General features: G+C 36.6%; 1 protein-coding gene across 1 annotated transcript in view; it reads right to left on the reverse strand.

The window, feature by feature from the left end:
• The window catches only part of FAM227B (family with sequence similarity 227 member B), a 196,968-nt gene that overhangs the window by 28,718 nt on the left and 148,975 nt on the right, over positions 1–19,275 (reverse strand). The window contains exons 11-12 of the mRNA XM_049614133.1: positions 5,750–5,847; positions 1,612–1,773 (exon numbers count right to left, since the gene is read on the reverse strand). Coding sequence (XP_049470090.1) covers positions 1,612–1,773; positions 5,750–5,847 — 260 coding nt within the window. The remainder of the gene's footprint in view (positions 1–1,611; positions 1,774–5,749; positions 5,848–19,275) is intronic.

The following is a 19,275-nucleotide window of genomic DNA, read 5'->3' on the forward strand; positions in this document are numbered from 1 at the left end:
GAGCACACTCCCACACAGGTATAATTTTCAATTTATGAATTAGGTAATATTAATCTGTATTAATATATTACATATATTATAGAATATATGTAGTCTGCAAATAAAAGCCAGATCAAATATTGTGAAAATAAAATTTAACTTTACCTTTATTAATGGTATGCCAAACCTTTTTTTCCCCTCAAATTATAGAGATTTGATGTCTACACAGTTGTTTATTAATGCCTTGTAAATTAACCTGGCATTATAGAATCATTTGCTAATATTGAAAAGTATAACATACACTTAAGGCTAGATTCATTAGTTATAATAATTATGTATATCCACATTTCAAATAGTCATCTTGAAAATTTTTATTTCTGTTTTTTTTTTTAGCCTACATATTGGCAGAATTGATTGGCTCAGCATTAATTTATTTTCTTAGTATGGCTGAAAAGGCTCTCCTTTGAGGAGTAGGAGAAAAATCATTATGGCATTTTCTTTATTTTTTAAAAAATTTATTCTTGCCTTATAAATATTGTCATCAATCCAAAGTTTCTTTCCAAGAATCTTTTAAAGCTATTGGTCCACTAGTGATTATTAAACTAGATGATATAGTCTACAAATCTACTTCCCACCAAAGAAAACAGCAACATGTTGTGATACTCAGAAAACACAAGAGCAAAGATGTCATCATTATCCTTCAAAACAGTAGAGTTCAGCTGAAATGTCAGCTGAGTAAAGTACCTACTTACTAAATATTAGCAAAGTTTAAGCTTATTATTAAAGATAAAAATAGATATAAATAAGAGTCTTTAAAAATATGTATATTATATATATATATATATATAGAGAGAGAGAGAGGCGTAAACACATATACACTCAGAACTGTGCATGCGTGTCCACTTCAATTTGGAGACTACTGTAGTACATCCCTTTGAGGTTCATCTGAGTCCCCAGTGAGCCCTGGGCCAGCATGGGTTATGCAGAGTGAACAGAGGAGTATAAGTGGACAGAACTCTGGTCTTCCCACCTGGCTGCAATGAAAGAGCTCCAAGTTCATTTATATTATATTTTAAATACTGATCTTTCTGATAAATTTCATTGGAATAAAGAATTATACAGCTAAAACATGGTTGAAACTTTCCTCTGGAGACTCTAGAAGCCCATGATCCACAGTCTGACAAATGCTTGAAACTGAACACTGAACAGTAAAGTTGCAAAGATAGTCTTTTGCTAAAGAGTTACATATACCAGTTTTTAAAGTTCCTCGGTTTTCGGGTTGATGGGGGGTGGGAGGGAGGGGAGGGTGGATGATGGGTATTGAGGAGGGCACCTTTTGGGATGAGCACTGGGTGTTGTATGGAAACCAATCTGACAATAAATTTCATATATTGAAAAAAAAAATAAAGTTCCTCGGTTTTCTGTTTCTTAAAATCTTTCTTACATGCAAAATCACAGCCTTAGATCTAAAAGAGAAAATACTTTAACCAAACATGGTACAAACATTTTGAATACAATTAAATGCTAAGTAAAAAACATTGGTTAAAAAATGCATTCACCTCTTTCCTTGATTGAGATATTAAGTAAAAAGTTTTCAACAGATCACATTAAAGCAAAGCTTAAAAAAGGATATGGTTCTTGCAATATTTCAGTGAATTTAATCTTGGTTTGTTTAGGGGCCTTGGAAATACCAGCTAACTCATGCATCTTCAGATAATATAAAATCAGTGGACTCTGACCTCCAAAATTGAACAGTACACGGTTAAACTCTGGACCAGTGCTACTATAATGGGACTGTAAAGGAGAAAAAAAATCAAGTTAATTATTACTTTTATGTATTTTTAAAGAGCTATAAATAAATGTAACTGTATTATAACTATGAATATAGTTATTATCTGGTATATTAAAATAAATAAAAAGAAATTCCGCAAAGCACCTTCTTAATGAGAGACATTTATTACAGTATGAGTCTATGAGTTTGTGCAGTAAGGCTCTTCTAGCTTTTTTATTTATCAGCTTGATAAATAGGTCAATAGACATTATTTTGCCTGAAGAACAGAAAGAAAAATGAAAGAGGAAAATGAACAGAGCTCCAGAAAAAGGGACAGGAACAAATATGAAGACAAAAATGACCAAAACCTCCAAACTTTTGTGAAAAACATATCCAAGAAGCTTAACTCCAAGTAGGAAAAATACTCACCTAGACACATCATACTCAAAGTGCTGAAAGACCAAGACAAAGAGAAATTTCAAAAGCAGCAAGAGAAAAACAACATATAAGGGAATCCCAATAAGGTTTAAAGTTGAATTTTTATCAGAACAAAGGAGGCCAGAAGGCATGTGGATAACATAATCGAAGTGCTAATGGAAAAAAAAACTGTCCATGAATTCTCTGTCATAAATATAATTGCTCCAAGATTTTATTACTGACTTCTTGTGGGATATAAGGTCAGTATAGCAACAATTCATACATTAAGTCTTTCCTCCCTTTTTGTAATGTCTAGATGTGAGATTTATTATTGATTCCACTTCCTGTGAGGAAATAAGATTTTATGCTCATTTGCTTTTACTGATACATACTGTTGTCTTGTGTTTCTTTTGCTTATGGTCACTTTTTCATTGCTTTCCTTCAGAGATGCTCCAGAATTATTTTGAGTAGTGGGACTATCATAATCAAAAGCAATTCTCTGATGGTGAAAACTCAGTGTCAAAATCAGACATGTTTTCTATGATGTAAATCATTTACTTCGTCTCAATCTCCCATGGAAATTCACATAAGGTTATATCTAGCCTGATCTTTAAATTGCATACATAACCAGGACAAGCTTTGTCTAGATTAAAAGGAAATACTACCTGTCTAGAAAGAAAGATGTTTCATGACCTTTTCCCCAGATTCTGCCTTGGATACTGTAAGACAGAAACTTGATCTTACTGAAATTCAAGACATAGACATTTGTTATTTTTTCCACAGTTCTCCTTTTTTTACATAGGAAAACCACAGTTAATACCTACTTCTTCCATAGAAGGACCACTGATTTTTAAGGGCAGTTCAACTCGATAATAGCAGAACTAGGCATTAAGTGTATATCCAGTGTTTTGTGGAGCCTTAGCCATTTTCTTAGATACTTTAAAGCAGAGGGTTTGAAGTGGTGCAAAGAACTCCTAGAGATATTCCAAATAGCCAAAACAATTACCAGGAGCCTCACTACTTCCATCTGCCCCACAAAAGATAATGGTAGAAAATTATCAGAAAACTTTAAGGTCCCATAAAACAAGACCTATATAGTCAAGAGTCAACTTAGTACTAAATCTTAGAACCAAGGAATCCCATAAACTTTGAAAGAGTCACAGGAGATGAGCTAGAAGGAGGAGTTTGGTGCTTCATTGTTTTGTTAAGTTATTAAAGGATAATTGCTGTCAATGACTAGAAAGGTAAACTTTGATTTTTGAGGTTTGAATGTGCATTCTGCCGATGCTCATATGGGCATTCGGAAGCCACAGGCACCCATTCGGCATCTGGACAACGCTGGTGCTTAGAAAATTCTTTATGTTGCACTGAAAACTGTCTCCCTATAGCTTTCACTTACCAGTAAATGTAAGAACTTTATGGTTTGTATTGGTAAAACAATTATTTTGAGCCACACAGAAAAAGCCTAATCCTGCTTTCCTACAGTAGCTCTCTACATATTTGAAAACAGTTATTACAACCACCAGAGTCTTTTCTTTTCTAATGGAAATGCCTTTAAATATTTTGGTCATTGCTCAAATATACCATTAATTATATAATTATAGTCCTTAATTATCCTGATTATTTTCTATTCAGAACTCTTTTGTTTGTCTACACCCTTTTATAATGCAGGACTCCCAAATGAACATAATACACAATAATTGTGTAATCAACATAGAGTAGATCCCATATGTCTGTTTAAAAACCTCAAGAATGCAGTAAGATTTGGGAGTCAACAGTGTGTTGATACATACAGAGATTACTGTAAAAAATAATTTCCAAATCTTTTCGGATGCCTCTAACCCAAGGCTTTATTATCCTATACTTATGCAGCTGTAATTTTGGACCTTTATACTTTTTTCATAATAAAAATTTATCTTCTAAGATTAGGCCTACTACTCAACTGTTGTAAACCTTTAGTCATCCAATGCATTCATCGTTCTTCCAAGGTTTATGACTTCTAAATATCTAATAAAAATGGCAACCATGTTTTTATCCAAGTTGTTGATAAAATAGTCTGCAGAGGACAGGGCCAATGATGCAGCAATGTGGTGTATTACCAGAGATGGATCTGCAGTTTGCTTTCCATCTTTTAACAGTGTCATCTGAAAAAGTTTGTTCAGTCAGTTAGAAATCCACCTGTCCATATTTCTTCAACTTGTAAATAAGGTGTAAAAGGCCATTTATAGTGATTACTGAAGATCAGATATACAGCCTCTATTACATTTCCTGATTTATAAATCCAGCAATATTGTACGTGTCCCCACCCAACCCTAATGGTGTGATATTGTCATTGATCCTAAATTGACTCCTAGAGATCACCAGTTTCTATTCTAAGTACTTACAAACCACCTTTGGCAGCACTGTAAAGATTAGAAAACATTTTAGTTATCTGGGTTATTAAAGATAGGGAAATATATTAAGTATTGACTTCAGAAAGCGGTTTGTATATAGGCATAATTTAAAATTTATGGTCAGACTTGACTAGACAATCCAGACAAAATTTTAGCAATAAAGACTGCAATCAATTTAAAACCTATTTGTCTAATAAGAGATCAAATTCAGAATTTCAAGCCTGTAACCTCATCAAATCTTGGCTAAAGCAACACAAGGTAGCCAAGTCCCTGAGGGTCTCTATTAGGGAGGAACCACCAGAAATGTGCAAAAACTAAGTACCCACAACTTATCAGTAACACTACACACATATAGCCAGTTATTCCAGAGCCATGGCTTCAGAGGAGTTTGATGAAAACTCTTGTGACATTTTCCCTGCAATTTTGACTAGAACTTACTGAGATATAGTTGAGATCAACGTTTGTATATCAACCCAAGGAAAAGCAGTGCCAGAAGTGTGGGAAAAAATGAATTTTATGTGGTTTTTTGTTCATTAGAGATGAGGATATTTTATTTTAAAAAATTTTTAAAGTTTATTTATTTATTTTGAGAGAAAGGGAGAGAGAGGCAGGGGAGGCGCAGAGAGAGAGGGAGAGAGAGAATCCCAAGCAGGTTCCGCCCTGTCAGCACAGAGCCAAACACAGGGCTCAATCCCATAAACTGTAAGATCATGACCTGAGCTGAAATCAAGAGTCAGATGCTTAACCAACTGAGCCACCCAGGCACGCAGAGGATATTTTTAAAGAACAATAAAACATTTTAACATTAAGATTAACCTCTCTGGTAAATCACTTTGATCACTAAATTTTTCTAAAATATATATCAGGAGTGTAACAATGAACACTGTCTATATGAAGCTGTTAAACTAAGCAAATTAAAGAAGTCAGAACATTTTGGGGGGGCGCCTGGGTGGTTCAGTAGGTTGGGCGTCTGACTTCAGCTCAGGTCATGATCTCATGGTTTGTGAGTTCCATCTCCATGTCGGGCTCTGTGCTGACAGCTCAGAGGCTGAAGCCTGCTTCGGATTCTGTGTCTCCCACACTCTCTGCCCCTTCCCTGCTTGTGCTCCCTTTCTCTCTCCGTCTCTCTTTCAAAAATAAACATTAAAAAAAAAGTAAGAACATTTTTTATAATTATTATGCTCCAAACCTTTGTTGTTAGTCTTGATACACTTGATTCTTCCTTGAATGTGGGCATTGTGTATGCTCTTGGGTTCTTTAAAATTTTCATCATATTGAAGTCTATCGCTAAAAGAGAAAATAAAGTATTTTCCTAAATATTCTGTTTTTGTTTCTTTAAAAAAAAGCATAATTTTCTTCTAGCAATGTGCCCTAAACATGGAAAGAGCCATGGATGGATGGATGAGACAGAAGAGGTTAGGATATTGTTATAGCTTGCCTCAGTTAGAGGAAATAAATATACCATCCCATTTTTACTTAACAGGGCTTTAGAATTGATAAAACTCATTCACTTACATTATCTCTTTCATTTCACTGTCACAAACCATTCTGTGAGATAAGTAAGATTTTCCACAATTTACAGATGGGATAATTAAGTGCAGGAAGTTGTATGACTCTAAGCTATAGCTCTAAGCTATCATTTAAGACACAGGCCTAGGTCTTTTGCTTTAGGGTCTGGGGCTGTCCATGACCCTCTAGTTTAATGCAATAGGAGGCTTGGGCTTCTGCATGTCAGGGTCCACCTTTTCCATCTATTGCCAACAAATCCAAATAAGGAAAGATTTGGTAAGTTTCCCCTGCAACCAGCATGAAGATACATGAAGATAACAAGGAAATCTTGCCATGTTTTAAAGAAAAGGAGAATTGTATTTTAATCAGCAGTTCAATCAGCCTAAAAGAACAAGCTAGTTATTAAGGATATCTTAACACAGAACAGAGAAAACAAGTAATCTGAGGTTTGTACTAGATTCTGGCCTGATTGTTATTACCAATTACCAGGTAGACTAATTGGATCTACAGATAGTAATGTTGATGATACAGCTCTGAAGAGTTAAGGAAAGTCACCTGGATTGATTTTTTACATTAGACGTTAAAAGATATTAATATCAGCCTGAAATGCTAGAGGCAAGTAGGCATTTATCTCTGGCAGAGTAAAGAATGAGTTAGGAAGGAACTAGCATTTTAGAATTTTGAGTGGAACCAGGTTTAGATTAAGTTGGCGTTAGAATGGGCAAGAAAGGTAATAAAGCATATAATTTATTTCCTTTAAAACCTGCTCAAAAGCAAACAACCCCTTATGGAGGGACATCTGGCAATATCTACAAAAATACAGACATATTTTCTCTTTGACCCAGCAATCACTCTTCTGAGACTATGTCGTACACAGTCTCCTCCACAGTATGAAAGAACACATGTACAAGTTTATTGATTGTGGTGTAATTTATAAAATTTAGGGATTATAAATAGCCCATGTATTTAATAGCAGTCAAGTACTAGTTAAATAAACTAAGGCACCCGATTTGATGGAACACCATGCAGTTGTAAGGAGAAATGAGGAAGATCCCTATACTGATAAGAAGAGATCTATAGGTCATATCATTAAGTGATGAAGGCAATGTGTAGAGCAGAGTATATTATTTGACTGATATATACCTTTAGTATAAAAGGGAGAATGTAAAAGTATATTGTATTTGCCTTCATTTGTATAAAGAAACAAGATAAATAAAAAACCAATACAAATATTCCCTGAGAGGGATAATAAAAAAAATAAAACTTGCTCCATTTTGAATCATCCTTAAATACATATTTATATAATACATAATTCCTAGTCTGTATGAACAGATATAATATTAATAATATAAGGATCTCTACTTCATGTCTATTGTACCTACAATAAAAACCTTACTTTTGAGAATACTTAACTTTGGTTGTAAAATTAATCAATAGAAGGTCATATACATTAATATCAGGCAAAAATCTTAAGCTGGGAATAATAGCAAAAGACAAAAAAGTAAGAACTAAATAAAAAACACAAAGCAAGGAAATTTTAGGAGTGACAGAGTCAAAAAAAATTGCAGAAAATTCTACAAAAATGAAAAATTCCACCAGGATATGATAAGTAATCTTAAAATGACTATATTTATTAGCTTTTTTCTCCTATAGTCCCCTAATCCATAATTTATTTTAGGTGAAAATATTAATTTTCCCTGATTATAGTTTTCATATATCCTCTGTTCTCATATCCCTAAAAGCTTGAGAAGATCATTTGAAAAACCAAAAATAATCCTATTTGATAAAACCATAAGAAAATGTCTCATCTGTTCTTACTAGTCTTCAGAAATTTCACTAGTGATAAAATATTCCAGTCTTACTCCACTTACATCGGAAAAAATTCAATTCCACAACTATCCCCTATTTATTTTAGGAATGTTTAAAAGGGAGACACTTATGCAAGTAAGTATGGTTATCTTTATCCACCTTTGTAGTTTTTACTTTAGTATTAGTAGTCTTTCTGAGATGCAAATAATCCCCATAATTTGGCAAAATTAAACTTCATGCATATATTAATACAATTAGTGAATAAACTAGAGAAACACACAAAAAAAGCATTACTCAGAGATCCATTTATATCTAAGTTAAACTAGAATTGCTCTTGGAGAGTTTCATCTAGTGTTGAAGTGTAAGGGGAAACAAAGGAAAGAGAAAACACAAGTAGTCATGCAAAATACATGTGATCTGAGAAAATAAGAAATAAAACAAATACAATTTTGTTTCAGTAATATAGGAAAATGATACAGTTATTTCAAACCAAGTACTGCACACCCATGAGTATGTCCTTACTGCTTTATTGCATATGTTTTCTTATCATGCTTCCCAGATTTTTTTCAGATCCTATACATATACTTCTCCAGGTCCCTTCAGTCCTACCATTTGCAGGGCCAGTCATTGGTTTGTTTACATATTAGACGTCAAACAAGTTACATCTGTCTACTTAGCTACATACAGAATCATCTTCCCCCTTCTCTATATGTGATTTGTTTTAAATTGGCAAAATGAAGCATTAAGGACTTCTTCACAATGTTCTAAAGTACAATTAACTTTCTTCTCCAAGTAATGTTAATATAACATACATAATTATAAATAATCTCACAGAGAGGTTAGAGAGTTCAAGTGCCTATAAATGCACTTTGTTAAGTATGAAGTGCTATATGCATGTAAGTAGGCCACCTCTAGCATCCTTAGGTTTCACCAAGTTTGAACTAAATTTAGTATATCCAAGAACATCAAGATTTTATGTGTAACATATAATAGTGATCCATATCACATTTGTTTCCCAAGGAAAATACAGTATTATTCCTTTATTTTGGCTTGGGAAATTATTTCTTTCTATTACTGCTTACTAGGTATTATATCTGTGTCTTTAAGAACTAAATCTCATATTATTACTTAGACAAGTTATAGGTGCAAAACACAAGTGATTAGTTTTTAAATATTTCTATAGTTTTTGTGTAAAGAGCTAAGTGGCAAGTATCTGAAATAAAGAACTAGTGTATTTATGAACTAAGGCTCTGTGGAGCCACACATTACCAATGTAAAACAAAATAGCTTTTAAGCTTGACTTGATCAAAGATGTTGTTGAAGGAAATTCGATCCATTTTAAGTCTTTCCTGTAGAATAGAAAACATTAAAAAAACTAACAACTAAATGAGTTCTGAAGCAAAAATTAGGACATAATGTCTGGTAAATTCCTTTTCCTATATCATATGTAAATTTATCTACATAAGAACATTAAAAATGAAACAAAAATTAAGACTAATTTCATTGCACACAGTAACACAAACTATAATTGTTGAAAGTAATAAAATTAAAAGGAATTTGGATTACTTTTATTTTATAACCAAGCCTTGACAGTCTTGCCTGGTGTCATATAAATTCTTTACATTCTTGAGATTAGTGATTACATGAACTTATCACTGATGGGTTCTATGTTGAAACCATGTTCCCATATCTAAAAATGTTCTACAAAAGAGAAGGCCAGAGCACAGACTTTTGTGGCCACTATCCAGAGGACACATCCCTTGATAGCATGGTTCTGATAGCTAGCAGGGCTTGTGTTCATGGGTTCAGTAGGACAGTAGCAAACAAAGAAATAGTTCTTAATAGACTATCGCCCCAGGGCTGAAGGCAGAGAGAACAGACAGAAATTTCCATCTCCTAATTTTCTCCTGAAAGAGGTTTATTTGCATATTTTCAAAGTTGCTGTCTGAGGGTCTTGCTTCCACTCAGCTTGAATCTAAATGTTGACTGAGATCCTTCCCTTTGGGAAATGGACAGTTCTTGACATACCCTCAACTACTGGAAACCACTTTGTTCTTAAACAAAGTAGCCTATTTTAACAAATCACAAAGGTTTGAGAGAAACCAAGAGGTAGGGCCAGGAAAGGCCACTCCTTCAAGACTGGGAAAGTGGCTGTTTTATTGAATGCATTGAAACCAACACAGAGTCCACGAAAATGAAAACAACATAAGAATATGTTCCAAATTACAGAACAAGTTAAAACCTCAGAAAATTTTTTTAGCAAAATAGAAGTAAGTGGTTTACTTGATAAAGAATTCAAAGTAAGTCATAAAGGTGTTCACTGAGGTCAGGAGAACAATGCAAGAACAAAGTGAGAATTTCAACAGAGAGATAGAAAATATAAGAAAGTACAAAACAAAAATTACAGAGCAAAGAATATAATAATGGAACTGAAAAATACAATAGAAGAGTTCAATAAAAGGGCGCCTGGGTGGCTTAGTTGGTTAAGCATCCAACTTTGGCTCAGGTCATGGTCTCACGGTTCATAAGTTCGAGCCCCACATCAGGCTCTGTGCTGACAGCTCAGACAGAGCCTGGGGCCTGCTTCCAATTCTGTGTCTCCCTCTTTCTGCTCCTCCCTCATTCTCTCTCTCTCTCTCTCTCTCAAAAATAAGCATTAAAACAAATTCTTAAAAAAAGAAGGGTTCAATAGAAGCACTATAGGACATGGAGGAAAGGATCAGCAAATGTGAAAACAAGACAGTGGAATCATCCAATAAGAGCAGTAAAGAAGAGAAAGACGAAGAACATGGAGGAGGAGGGAAAGAAGGAGAAGAGGGGAGAAGAGGAGAAGGAAAAGAGGAAGAAACAAAAAGAATAAAGATAGCTTAAAAGACTTATGAGGCAACCTCAAGCAGATCATATATTTGCATTATAGGGGACCCTGAAGGAGAACTGAGAAAGGGTCAGAAAACTTACTTGGAAGAAATAATAGCTAAAAACTTCCCTAACTTGGGGAAGAAAACAGTCATCTAGATCAAGGAAGCCCAGAGAGTTCCAAATAAAATAACTCCAAAGAGACCCATATCAAGACACATTATAATTAAATTGTCAAAAGTTAAAGACAAAGAGAGGCTCTTAAAGCAGCAAGAGAAAAACAAGTTATTATGCACAAGGGAACCCCCATAAGATTGTTAGCAGATTTTTCAGCAGAAACTCTGAAAGTCAGAAGGGAGTGGAATGATATATTTCAAATGCTGAAAGAAAAAAACCTCTGCCAAACAAGACCACTCTAAAGTTGTCCTTTAGTATTGTAAAAGAAATAGAGTTTTCCAGACAAGGAAAAGCAAAAGGAGTTCATCACTGGCTTACAAAGAATGTTAAAGGGAACTTTTTTTTTTTGAGAGAGAGAGAGCATGAGTGGGGGAGAGGAGAAGAGGGAGAGAGAGAATTTGAAACAGACTTTACACTTGGCATGGAGTCAGATATGGGGCTCGATCCCACAACCCGTGGATCATGACCTGAGCTGAAATCAAGAGTTGGACGCTCAACTGAATGAGCCATCCAGGTGCCCCTAAAGGGACTTCTTTTTTTTTTTTTTTAAAGGGACTTCTTTAAACTGAAACCAAAGGATGTTAACTAGTAATAGGAAAACATATGGAAGTATATACCTCACTAGTAAAGGTAAATATACAGCAAAATTCAGAATATTCTGATGTTGTAGAGTGGTGACTTAATGACTTACAAATCTGGTATGTAGGTGAAAAGACAAAAGTATTAAAAACTATAATCAAGAATTTGTTAACGGAATACATAAGGTAAAAAGAAACTGTGACATCAAAAACATAAAACATGGAGGAGGAATAATCACGTAACGTTTTAAAATGTGTTTGAACTTAAGTTGTTTTCAATCTAAAACAGGCTGTTATAAATGTAAGTTTTTTTATGTAAGCCTCAAACTAATAACAAAGCAAACACTTATAGTAAACAATAGATATAAAGAAATATCTAGGCATATCATTACAAAAAAAATCATCGTATCACAAGAGAAGAAGAAAGGAAAAAAGAAATTACACAACAGCCAGATAACAATTTTAAAAATGGCAATAAGCACATAAGTTTCAATAATTACCTATAAATGTAAGTGTAATAAAATTCTCCAATCAAAAGACAGAGTGGCTAAGTGGATAAACAAACAAATAAGACCTATCTATATATTACCTACAAGAGACTCACTTCACATGTAAGGACACACACAGACTGAAAATGAAGGGATAGAAAAAGATATTCCATGTAAATAAAAATGAAAAGAAAGCTGGGGTAGCTTTATTTATATCAGACAACATAGACTTTAAGACAAAGAATGTAACAAAGAGACAAAGGTAATTCTATAATGATAAAGGGGTCATTTCAACAAGAGGATATAACATTTGTAAATATTTATGTACTTAATATTGGAGCACCCAACATACAAAGCAAATAGTAACAGACCTAAAGGGGAAAATGGACAGCAATACAATAACAGAGGGGACTTTAATACCCAACTTGCATCAATGGATACATCATTCAAACGGAAAATCAATACAAATCATTGACTTTAAATGACACATTAGACTAGATGGACTTAACAGACATCTCTAGAATATTCCATCCAAAGCAACAGAATATGCATTCTTCTTAAATGCATGTGGAGCAGTCTCCAGGATATATCATATGTTAGGTCACAAAACAAGTCTTTTTTTTTTTTTTTTCAATATATGAAGTTTACTGTAAAATTGGTTTCCATACAACACCCAGTGCTCATCCCAAAAGGTGCCCTCTTCAATACCCATCACCTACCCTCCCCTCCCTCCCACCCCTCCATCAACCCTCAGATTGTTCTCAGTTTTCAAGAGTCTCTTATGCTTTGGCTCTCTCCCACTCTAACCTCCCTTTTTTTTTTTTTTCCTTCCCCTCCCCCATGGGTTTCTGTTAAGTTTCTCAGGATCCACAGAAGAGTGAAAACATACGGTATCTGTCTTTCTCTGTATGGCTTATTTCACTTAGCATCACACTCTCCAGTTCCATCCATGTTGCTACAAAGGGTCATATTTCATTCTTTCTCATTGCCACGTAGTATTCCATTGTGTATATAAACCACAATTTCTTTATCCATTCATCAGTTGATGGACATTTAGGCTCTTTCCATAATTTGGCTATTGTTGAGAGTGCTGCTATAAACATTGGGGTACAAGTGCCCCTATGCATCAGTACTCCTGTATCCCTTGGGTAAATTCCTAGCAGTGCTATTGCTGGGTCATAGGGTAGGTCTATTTTTAATTCTTTGAGGAACCTCCACACCGTTTTCCAGAGTGGCTGCACCAATTTGCATTCCCACCAACAGTGCAAGAGGGTTCCCATTTCTCCACATTCTCTCCAGCGTCTATAGTCTCCTGATTTGTTCATTTTGGCCACTCTGACTGGCATGAGGTGATATCTGAGTGTGGTGTTTTTTTTTTTTAAATGTTTTTATTTATTTTTGAGACAGAGAGAGACAGAGCATAAGCAGGGGAGGGGCAGAGAGAGGGAGACACAGAATCCAAAGATGTCTCCAGGCTCTGAGCTGGCAGCACAGAGCCTGATATGGGGCTCGAAATCACGGATTGTGAGATCATGACCTGAGCTGAAGTCGGACACCCAACCGACTGAGCCACCCAGGCGCCCCCTGAGTGTGGTTTTGATTTGTATTTCCCTGATGAGGAGTGACGTTGAGCATCTTTTCATGTGCCTGTCGGCCATCCGGATGTCTTCTTTAGAGAAGTGTCTATTCATGTTTTCTGCCCATTTCTTCACTGGGTTATTTGTTTTTCGGGTGTGGAGTTTGGTGAGCTCTTTATAGATTTTGGATACTAGCCCTTTGTCCGATATGTCATTTGCAAATATCTTTTCCCAGTCCGTTGGTTGCCTTTTAGTTTTGTTGGTTGCTTCCTTTGCTGTGCAGAAGCTTTCATCTTCATAAGGTCCTAGTAGTTCATTTTTGCTTTTAATTCCCTTGCCTTTGGGGATGTGTCAAGTAAGAAATTGCTACGGCTGAGGTCAGAGAGGTCTTTTCCTGCTTTCTCCTCTAGGGTTTTGATGGTTTCCTGTCTCACATTCAGGTCCTTTATCCATTTTGAGTTTATTTTTGTGAATGGTGTGAGAAAGTGGTCTAGTTTCAATCTTCTGCATGTTGCTGTCCAGTTCTCCCAGCACCATTTGTTAAAGAGACTGTCTTTTTTCCATTGGATGTTCTTTTCTGCTTTGTCAAAGATGAGTTGGCCATACATTTGTGGGTCTAGTTCTGGGGTTTCTATTCTATTCCATTGGTCTATGTGTCTGTTTTTGTGCCAATACCATGCTGTCTTGATGATTACAGCTTTGTAGTAGAGGCTAAAGTCTGGGATTGTGATGCCTCCTGCTTTGGTCTTCTTCAAAATTACTTTGGCTATTCGGGGCCTTTTGTGGTTCCATATGAATTTTAGGATTGCTTGTTCTAGTTTCGAGAAGAATGCTGGTGCAATTTTGATTGGGATTGCATTGAATGTGTAGAGAGCTTTGGGTAGTATTGACATTTTGACAATATTTATTCTTCCAATCCATGAGCAGGGAATGTTTTTCCATTTCTTTATATTTTCTTCAATTTCCTTCATAAGCTTTCTATAGTTTTCAGCATACAGATCTTTTACATCTTTGGTTAGATTTATCCCTAGGTATTTTATGCTTCTTGGTGCAATTGTGAATGGGATCAGTTTCTTTATTTGTCTTTCTGTTGCTTCATTATTAGTGTATAAGAATGCAACTGATTTCTGTACATTGATTTTGTATCCTGCAACTTTGCTAAATTCATGTATCAGTTCTAGCAGACTTCTGGTGGAGTCTATCGGATTTTCCATGTATGATATCATGTCATCTGCAAAAAGTGAAAGCTTAACTTCATCTTTGCCAATTTTGATGCCTTTGCTTTCCTTTTGTTGTCTGATTGCTGATGCTAGAATTTCCAACACTATGTTAAACAACAGCGGTGAGAGTGGACATCCCTGTCGTGTTCCTGATCTCAGGGAAAAAGCTCTCAGTTTTTCCCCATTGAGGATGATGTTAGCTGTGGACTTTTCATAAATGGCTTTTATGATCTTTAAGTATGTTCCTTCTATCCCGACTTTCTCGAGGGTTTTTATTAAGAAAGGTTGCTGAATTTTGTCAAAGGCCTTTTCTGCATCAATTGACAGGATCATATGGTTCTTATCTTTTCTTTTATTAATGTGATGTATCACGTTGATTGATTTTCGAATGTTGAACCAGCCCTGCAGCTCAGGAATGAATCCCACTTGATCATGGTGAATAATTCTTTTTATATGCTGTTGAATTCGATTTGCTAGTATCTTATTGAGAATTTTTGCATCCATGTTCATCAGGGATATTGGCCTGTAGTTCTCTTTTTTTACTGGGTCTCTGTCTGGTGTAGGAATCAAAGTAATACTGCCTTCATAGAATGAGTCTGGAAGTTTTCCTTCCCTTTCTATTTTTTGGAATAGCTTGAGAAGGATAGGTATTATCTCTGCTTTAAACGTCTGGTAGAACTCCCCTAGGAAGCCGTCTGGTAGAACTCCCCTAGGAAGCCATCTGGTTCTGGACTCTTATTTGTTGGGAGATTTTCGATGACTGATTCAATTTCTTCGCTGGTTATGGGTCTGTTCAAGCTTTCTATTTCCTCCTGATTGAGTTTTGGAAGCATGTGGGTGCTTAGGAATTTGTCCATTTCTTCCAGGTTGTCCAGTTTGTTGGCGTATAATTTTTCATAGTATTCCCTGATAATTGCTTGTATCTCTGAGGGATCGGTTGTAATAATTCCATTTTCATTCATGATATTATCTATTTGGGTCATCTCCCTTTTCTTTTTGAGAAGCCTGGCTAGAGGTTTATCAATTTTGTTTATGTTTTCAAAAAACCAACTCTTGGTTTCATTGATCTGCTCTACCGTTTTTTTAGATTCTATATTGTTTATTTCTGCTCTGATCTTTATTATTTCTCTTCTTCTGCTGGGTTTGGGGTGTCTTTGCTGTTCTGCTTCTATTTCCTTTAGGTGTGCTGTTAGATTTTGTATTTGGGATTTTTCTTGTTTCTTGAGCTAGGCCTGGATTGCAATGTATTTTCCTCTCAGGACTGCCTTCGCTGCATCCCAAAGTGTTTGGATTGTTGTATTTTCATTTTCGTTTGTTTCCATATATTTTTTTAATTTCTTCTCTAATTGCCTGGTTGACCCATTCATTCCTTAGTAGGGTGTTCTTTAACCTCCATGCTTTTGGAGGTTTTCCAGACTTTTTCCTGTGGTTGATTTCAAGCTTCATAGCATTGTGGTCTGAAAGTATGCATGGTGTGATCTCAATTCTTGTATACTTATGAAGGGCTGTTTTGTGACTCAGTATGTGATCTATCTTGGAGAATGTTCCATGTGCACTCGAGAAGAAAGTATATTCTGTTGCTGTGGGATGTAGAGTTCTAAATATATCTGTCAAGTCCATCTGATCCAATGTGTCATTCAGGGCCCATGTTTCTTTATTGGCCGTGTGTCTAGATGATCTATCCATTTCTGTAAGTGGAGTGTTAAAGTCCCCTGCAATTACCACGTTCTTATCAATAAGGTTGCTTATGTTTGTAATTGTTTTATATATTTGGGGGCTCCTGTATGCGGCGCATAGACATTTATAATTGTTACCTCTTCCTGATGGATAGACCCTGTGATTATTATATAATGCCCTTCTTCATCTCTTGTTACAGCCTTTAATTTAAAGTCTAGTTTGTCTGATATAAGTATGGCTACTCCATCTTTCTTTTGACTTCCAGTGGCATGATAAATAGTTCTCCATTCCCTCACTCTCAATCTGAAGGTGTCCTCAGGTCTAAAATGAGTCTCTTGTAGAAAGCAAATAGATGGGTCTTGTTTTTTTATCCATTCTGATACCCTATGTCTTTTGGTTGGCACATTTAGTCCATTTACATTCAGTGTTATTATAGAAAGATACGGGTTTAGAGTCATTGTGATGTCCGTAGGTTTCATGCTTGTAGCAGTGTCTCTGGTACTTTGTCTCACAGGATCCCCCTTAGGATCTTCTGTAGGGCTGGTTTAGTGGTGACGAATTCCTTCAGTTTTTGTTTGTTTGGGAAGCCCTTTATCTCTCCTTCTATTCTAAATGACAGACTTGCTGGATAAAGGATTCTCGGCTGCATAGGTTTTCTGTTCATCACATTGAAGATCTCCTGCCATTCCTTTCTGGCCTGCCAAGTTTCAGTAGAGAGATCGGTCACGAGTCTTATAGGTCTCCCTTTATATGTTAGAGCACGTTTATCTCTAGCTGCTTTCAGAATTTTCTCTTTATCCTTGTATTTTGCCAGTTTCACTATGACATGTTGTGCAGAAGATTGATTCAAGTTACATCTGAAGGGTGTTCTCTGTGCCTCTTGGATTTCAATGTCTTTTTCCTTCCCCAGATCAGGGAAGTTCTCAGCTATTATTTCTTCAAGTACACCTTCAGCACCTTTCCCTCTCTCTTCCTCCTCTGGAATACAAATTATGCATATATTATTTCTCTTTAGTGCATCACTTAGTTCTCTAATTTTCCCCTCATACTCCTGGATTTTTTTATCTCTCTTTTTCTCAGCTTCTTCTTTTTCCATAATTTTATCTTCTAGTTCACCTATTCTCTCCTCTGCCTCTTCAATCCGAGCCGTAGTTGTCTCCATTTTATTTTGCAGCTCATTGATAGCATTTTTTAGCTCCTCCTGGCTGTTCCTGAGTCCCTTGATGTCTGTAGCAACAGATTCTCTGCTGTCCTTTATACTGTTTTCAAGACCAGTGATTAATTTTATTACTATTATTCTAAATTCACTTTCTGTTATATTGTTTAAATCGTTTTTGATCAGCTCATTAGCTGTTGTTATTTTCTGGACATTCTTCTGAGGGGAATTCTTCCGATTCGTCATCTTGGATAGTCCCTGGAGTGGTGCGGGACTGTAGGACACTTCCCCTGTGCTGTCTTGAATAACTTGTGTTGGTGGGCGGGGCCGCAGTCAGACCTGATGTCTGCCCCCAGCCCACCACTGGGGCCACAGTCAGACTGGTGTGTGCCTTCTCTTCCCCTCTCCTAGGGGCGGGATTCACTGTGGGGTGGCGTGGCCCGTCTGGGCTACTTGCACACTGCCAGACTTGTGGTGCTGGGGTTCTGGCGTATTAGCTGTGGTGGATTGGCAAGGTGCACGGGGGCAGGAGGGGTAGGCTCAGCTCGCTTTTCTTTTGGAGATCTGCTTCGGGAGGGGCCCTGCGGCACCAGGAGTGAGTCAGACCCGCCGGAGGGATGGATCTGCAGAAGCACAGTGGTGGATGTTTGTGTGGTGCAAGCATGTTCCCTGGCAAGAACTGGTTCCCTTTGCGATTTTGGCTGGGGGATGGGCGAGGGCAATGGCGCTGGCAAGCGCCTTTGTTCCCCACCAAGCTGAGCTCTGTCATCTGGGGCTCAACAACTCTCCCTCCCGTCGTCCTCCAGCCCTCCCGTTCTCTGAGCAGAGCTGTTAGCTTATAACCTTCCAGATGTCAAGTCCTGCTCGCTGTGCGAACACACTCCATCAGGCCCCTCCGCTTTTGGAAGCCAGACTCGGGGGCTCTGCTTGGCCAGCGGACCACGCTCTGCCCAGGCTCCCTCCCGCCAGTCCGTGTAGCGCGCACCGCCTTGCCGCCCTTCCTACCCTCTTCTGTGGGCCTCTTGTCTGCGCTTGGCTCCGGAGAATCCGTTCTGCTAGTCTTCTGGCAGTTTTCTGGGTTATTTAGGCAGGTGTAGGTGGAATCTAAGTGATCAGCAGGACGCGTGGCGAGCCCAGCGTCCTCCTACACCGCCATCTTCCCAGGATCCTCCAAAACAAGTCTTAATAAATTTAAGAACACTGAAATCATATCAAGAAACTTTTATGACCACAGTGGTATGAAACTAGAAATCAATTACAAGAAGAAAATTGGAATTTCACTAATATGTGGAGATTAAACAACATGCCACTGAACAACTAATGGATCAAACAAGAAATCAAAAGAGAAATAAAAAGAATAGCTTGACACAAAGAAAATGAAAAATACCAAAATGTAAGGGCTGTTTCAAAAGCAGTTGTAAGAGGGAAGTTCATAATGATAAATGCCTAGGTTAAGCAATAAGAAAGATCTCAATTAAACAACCTAATTTTATACCTCAGGCAACTAGAAAAAGAATAATAAACTAAGCCCAAAGTTAATAGAAGGAAGGAAATAATAAAGATCAGAACAGAAATAAGTGAAATAAAGATTATAAGATAATAGAAAAGAATAGTGAAACTAAGAACTGTTTTTTAAAAAGATAAAATAGACAAACCTTTAGAACTCAT

Source organism: Panthera uncia (assembly GCF_023721935.1).
Source record: "Panthera uncia isolate 11264 chromosome B3 unlocalized genomic scaffold, Puncia_PCG_1.0 HiC_scaffold_1, whole genome shotgun sequence".
In the NCBI taxonomy this organism is placed as follows: Eukaryota; Metazoa; Chordata; class Mammalia; order Carnivora; family Felidae; genus Panthera; species Panthera uncia.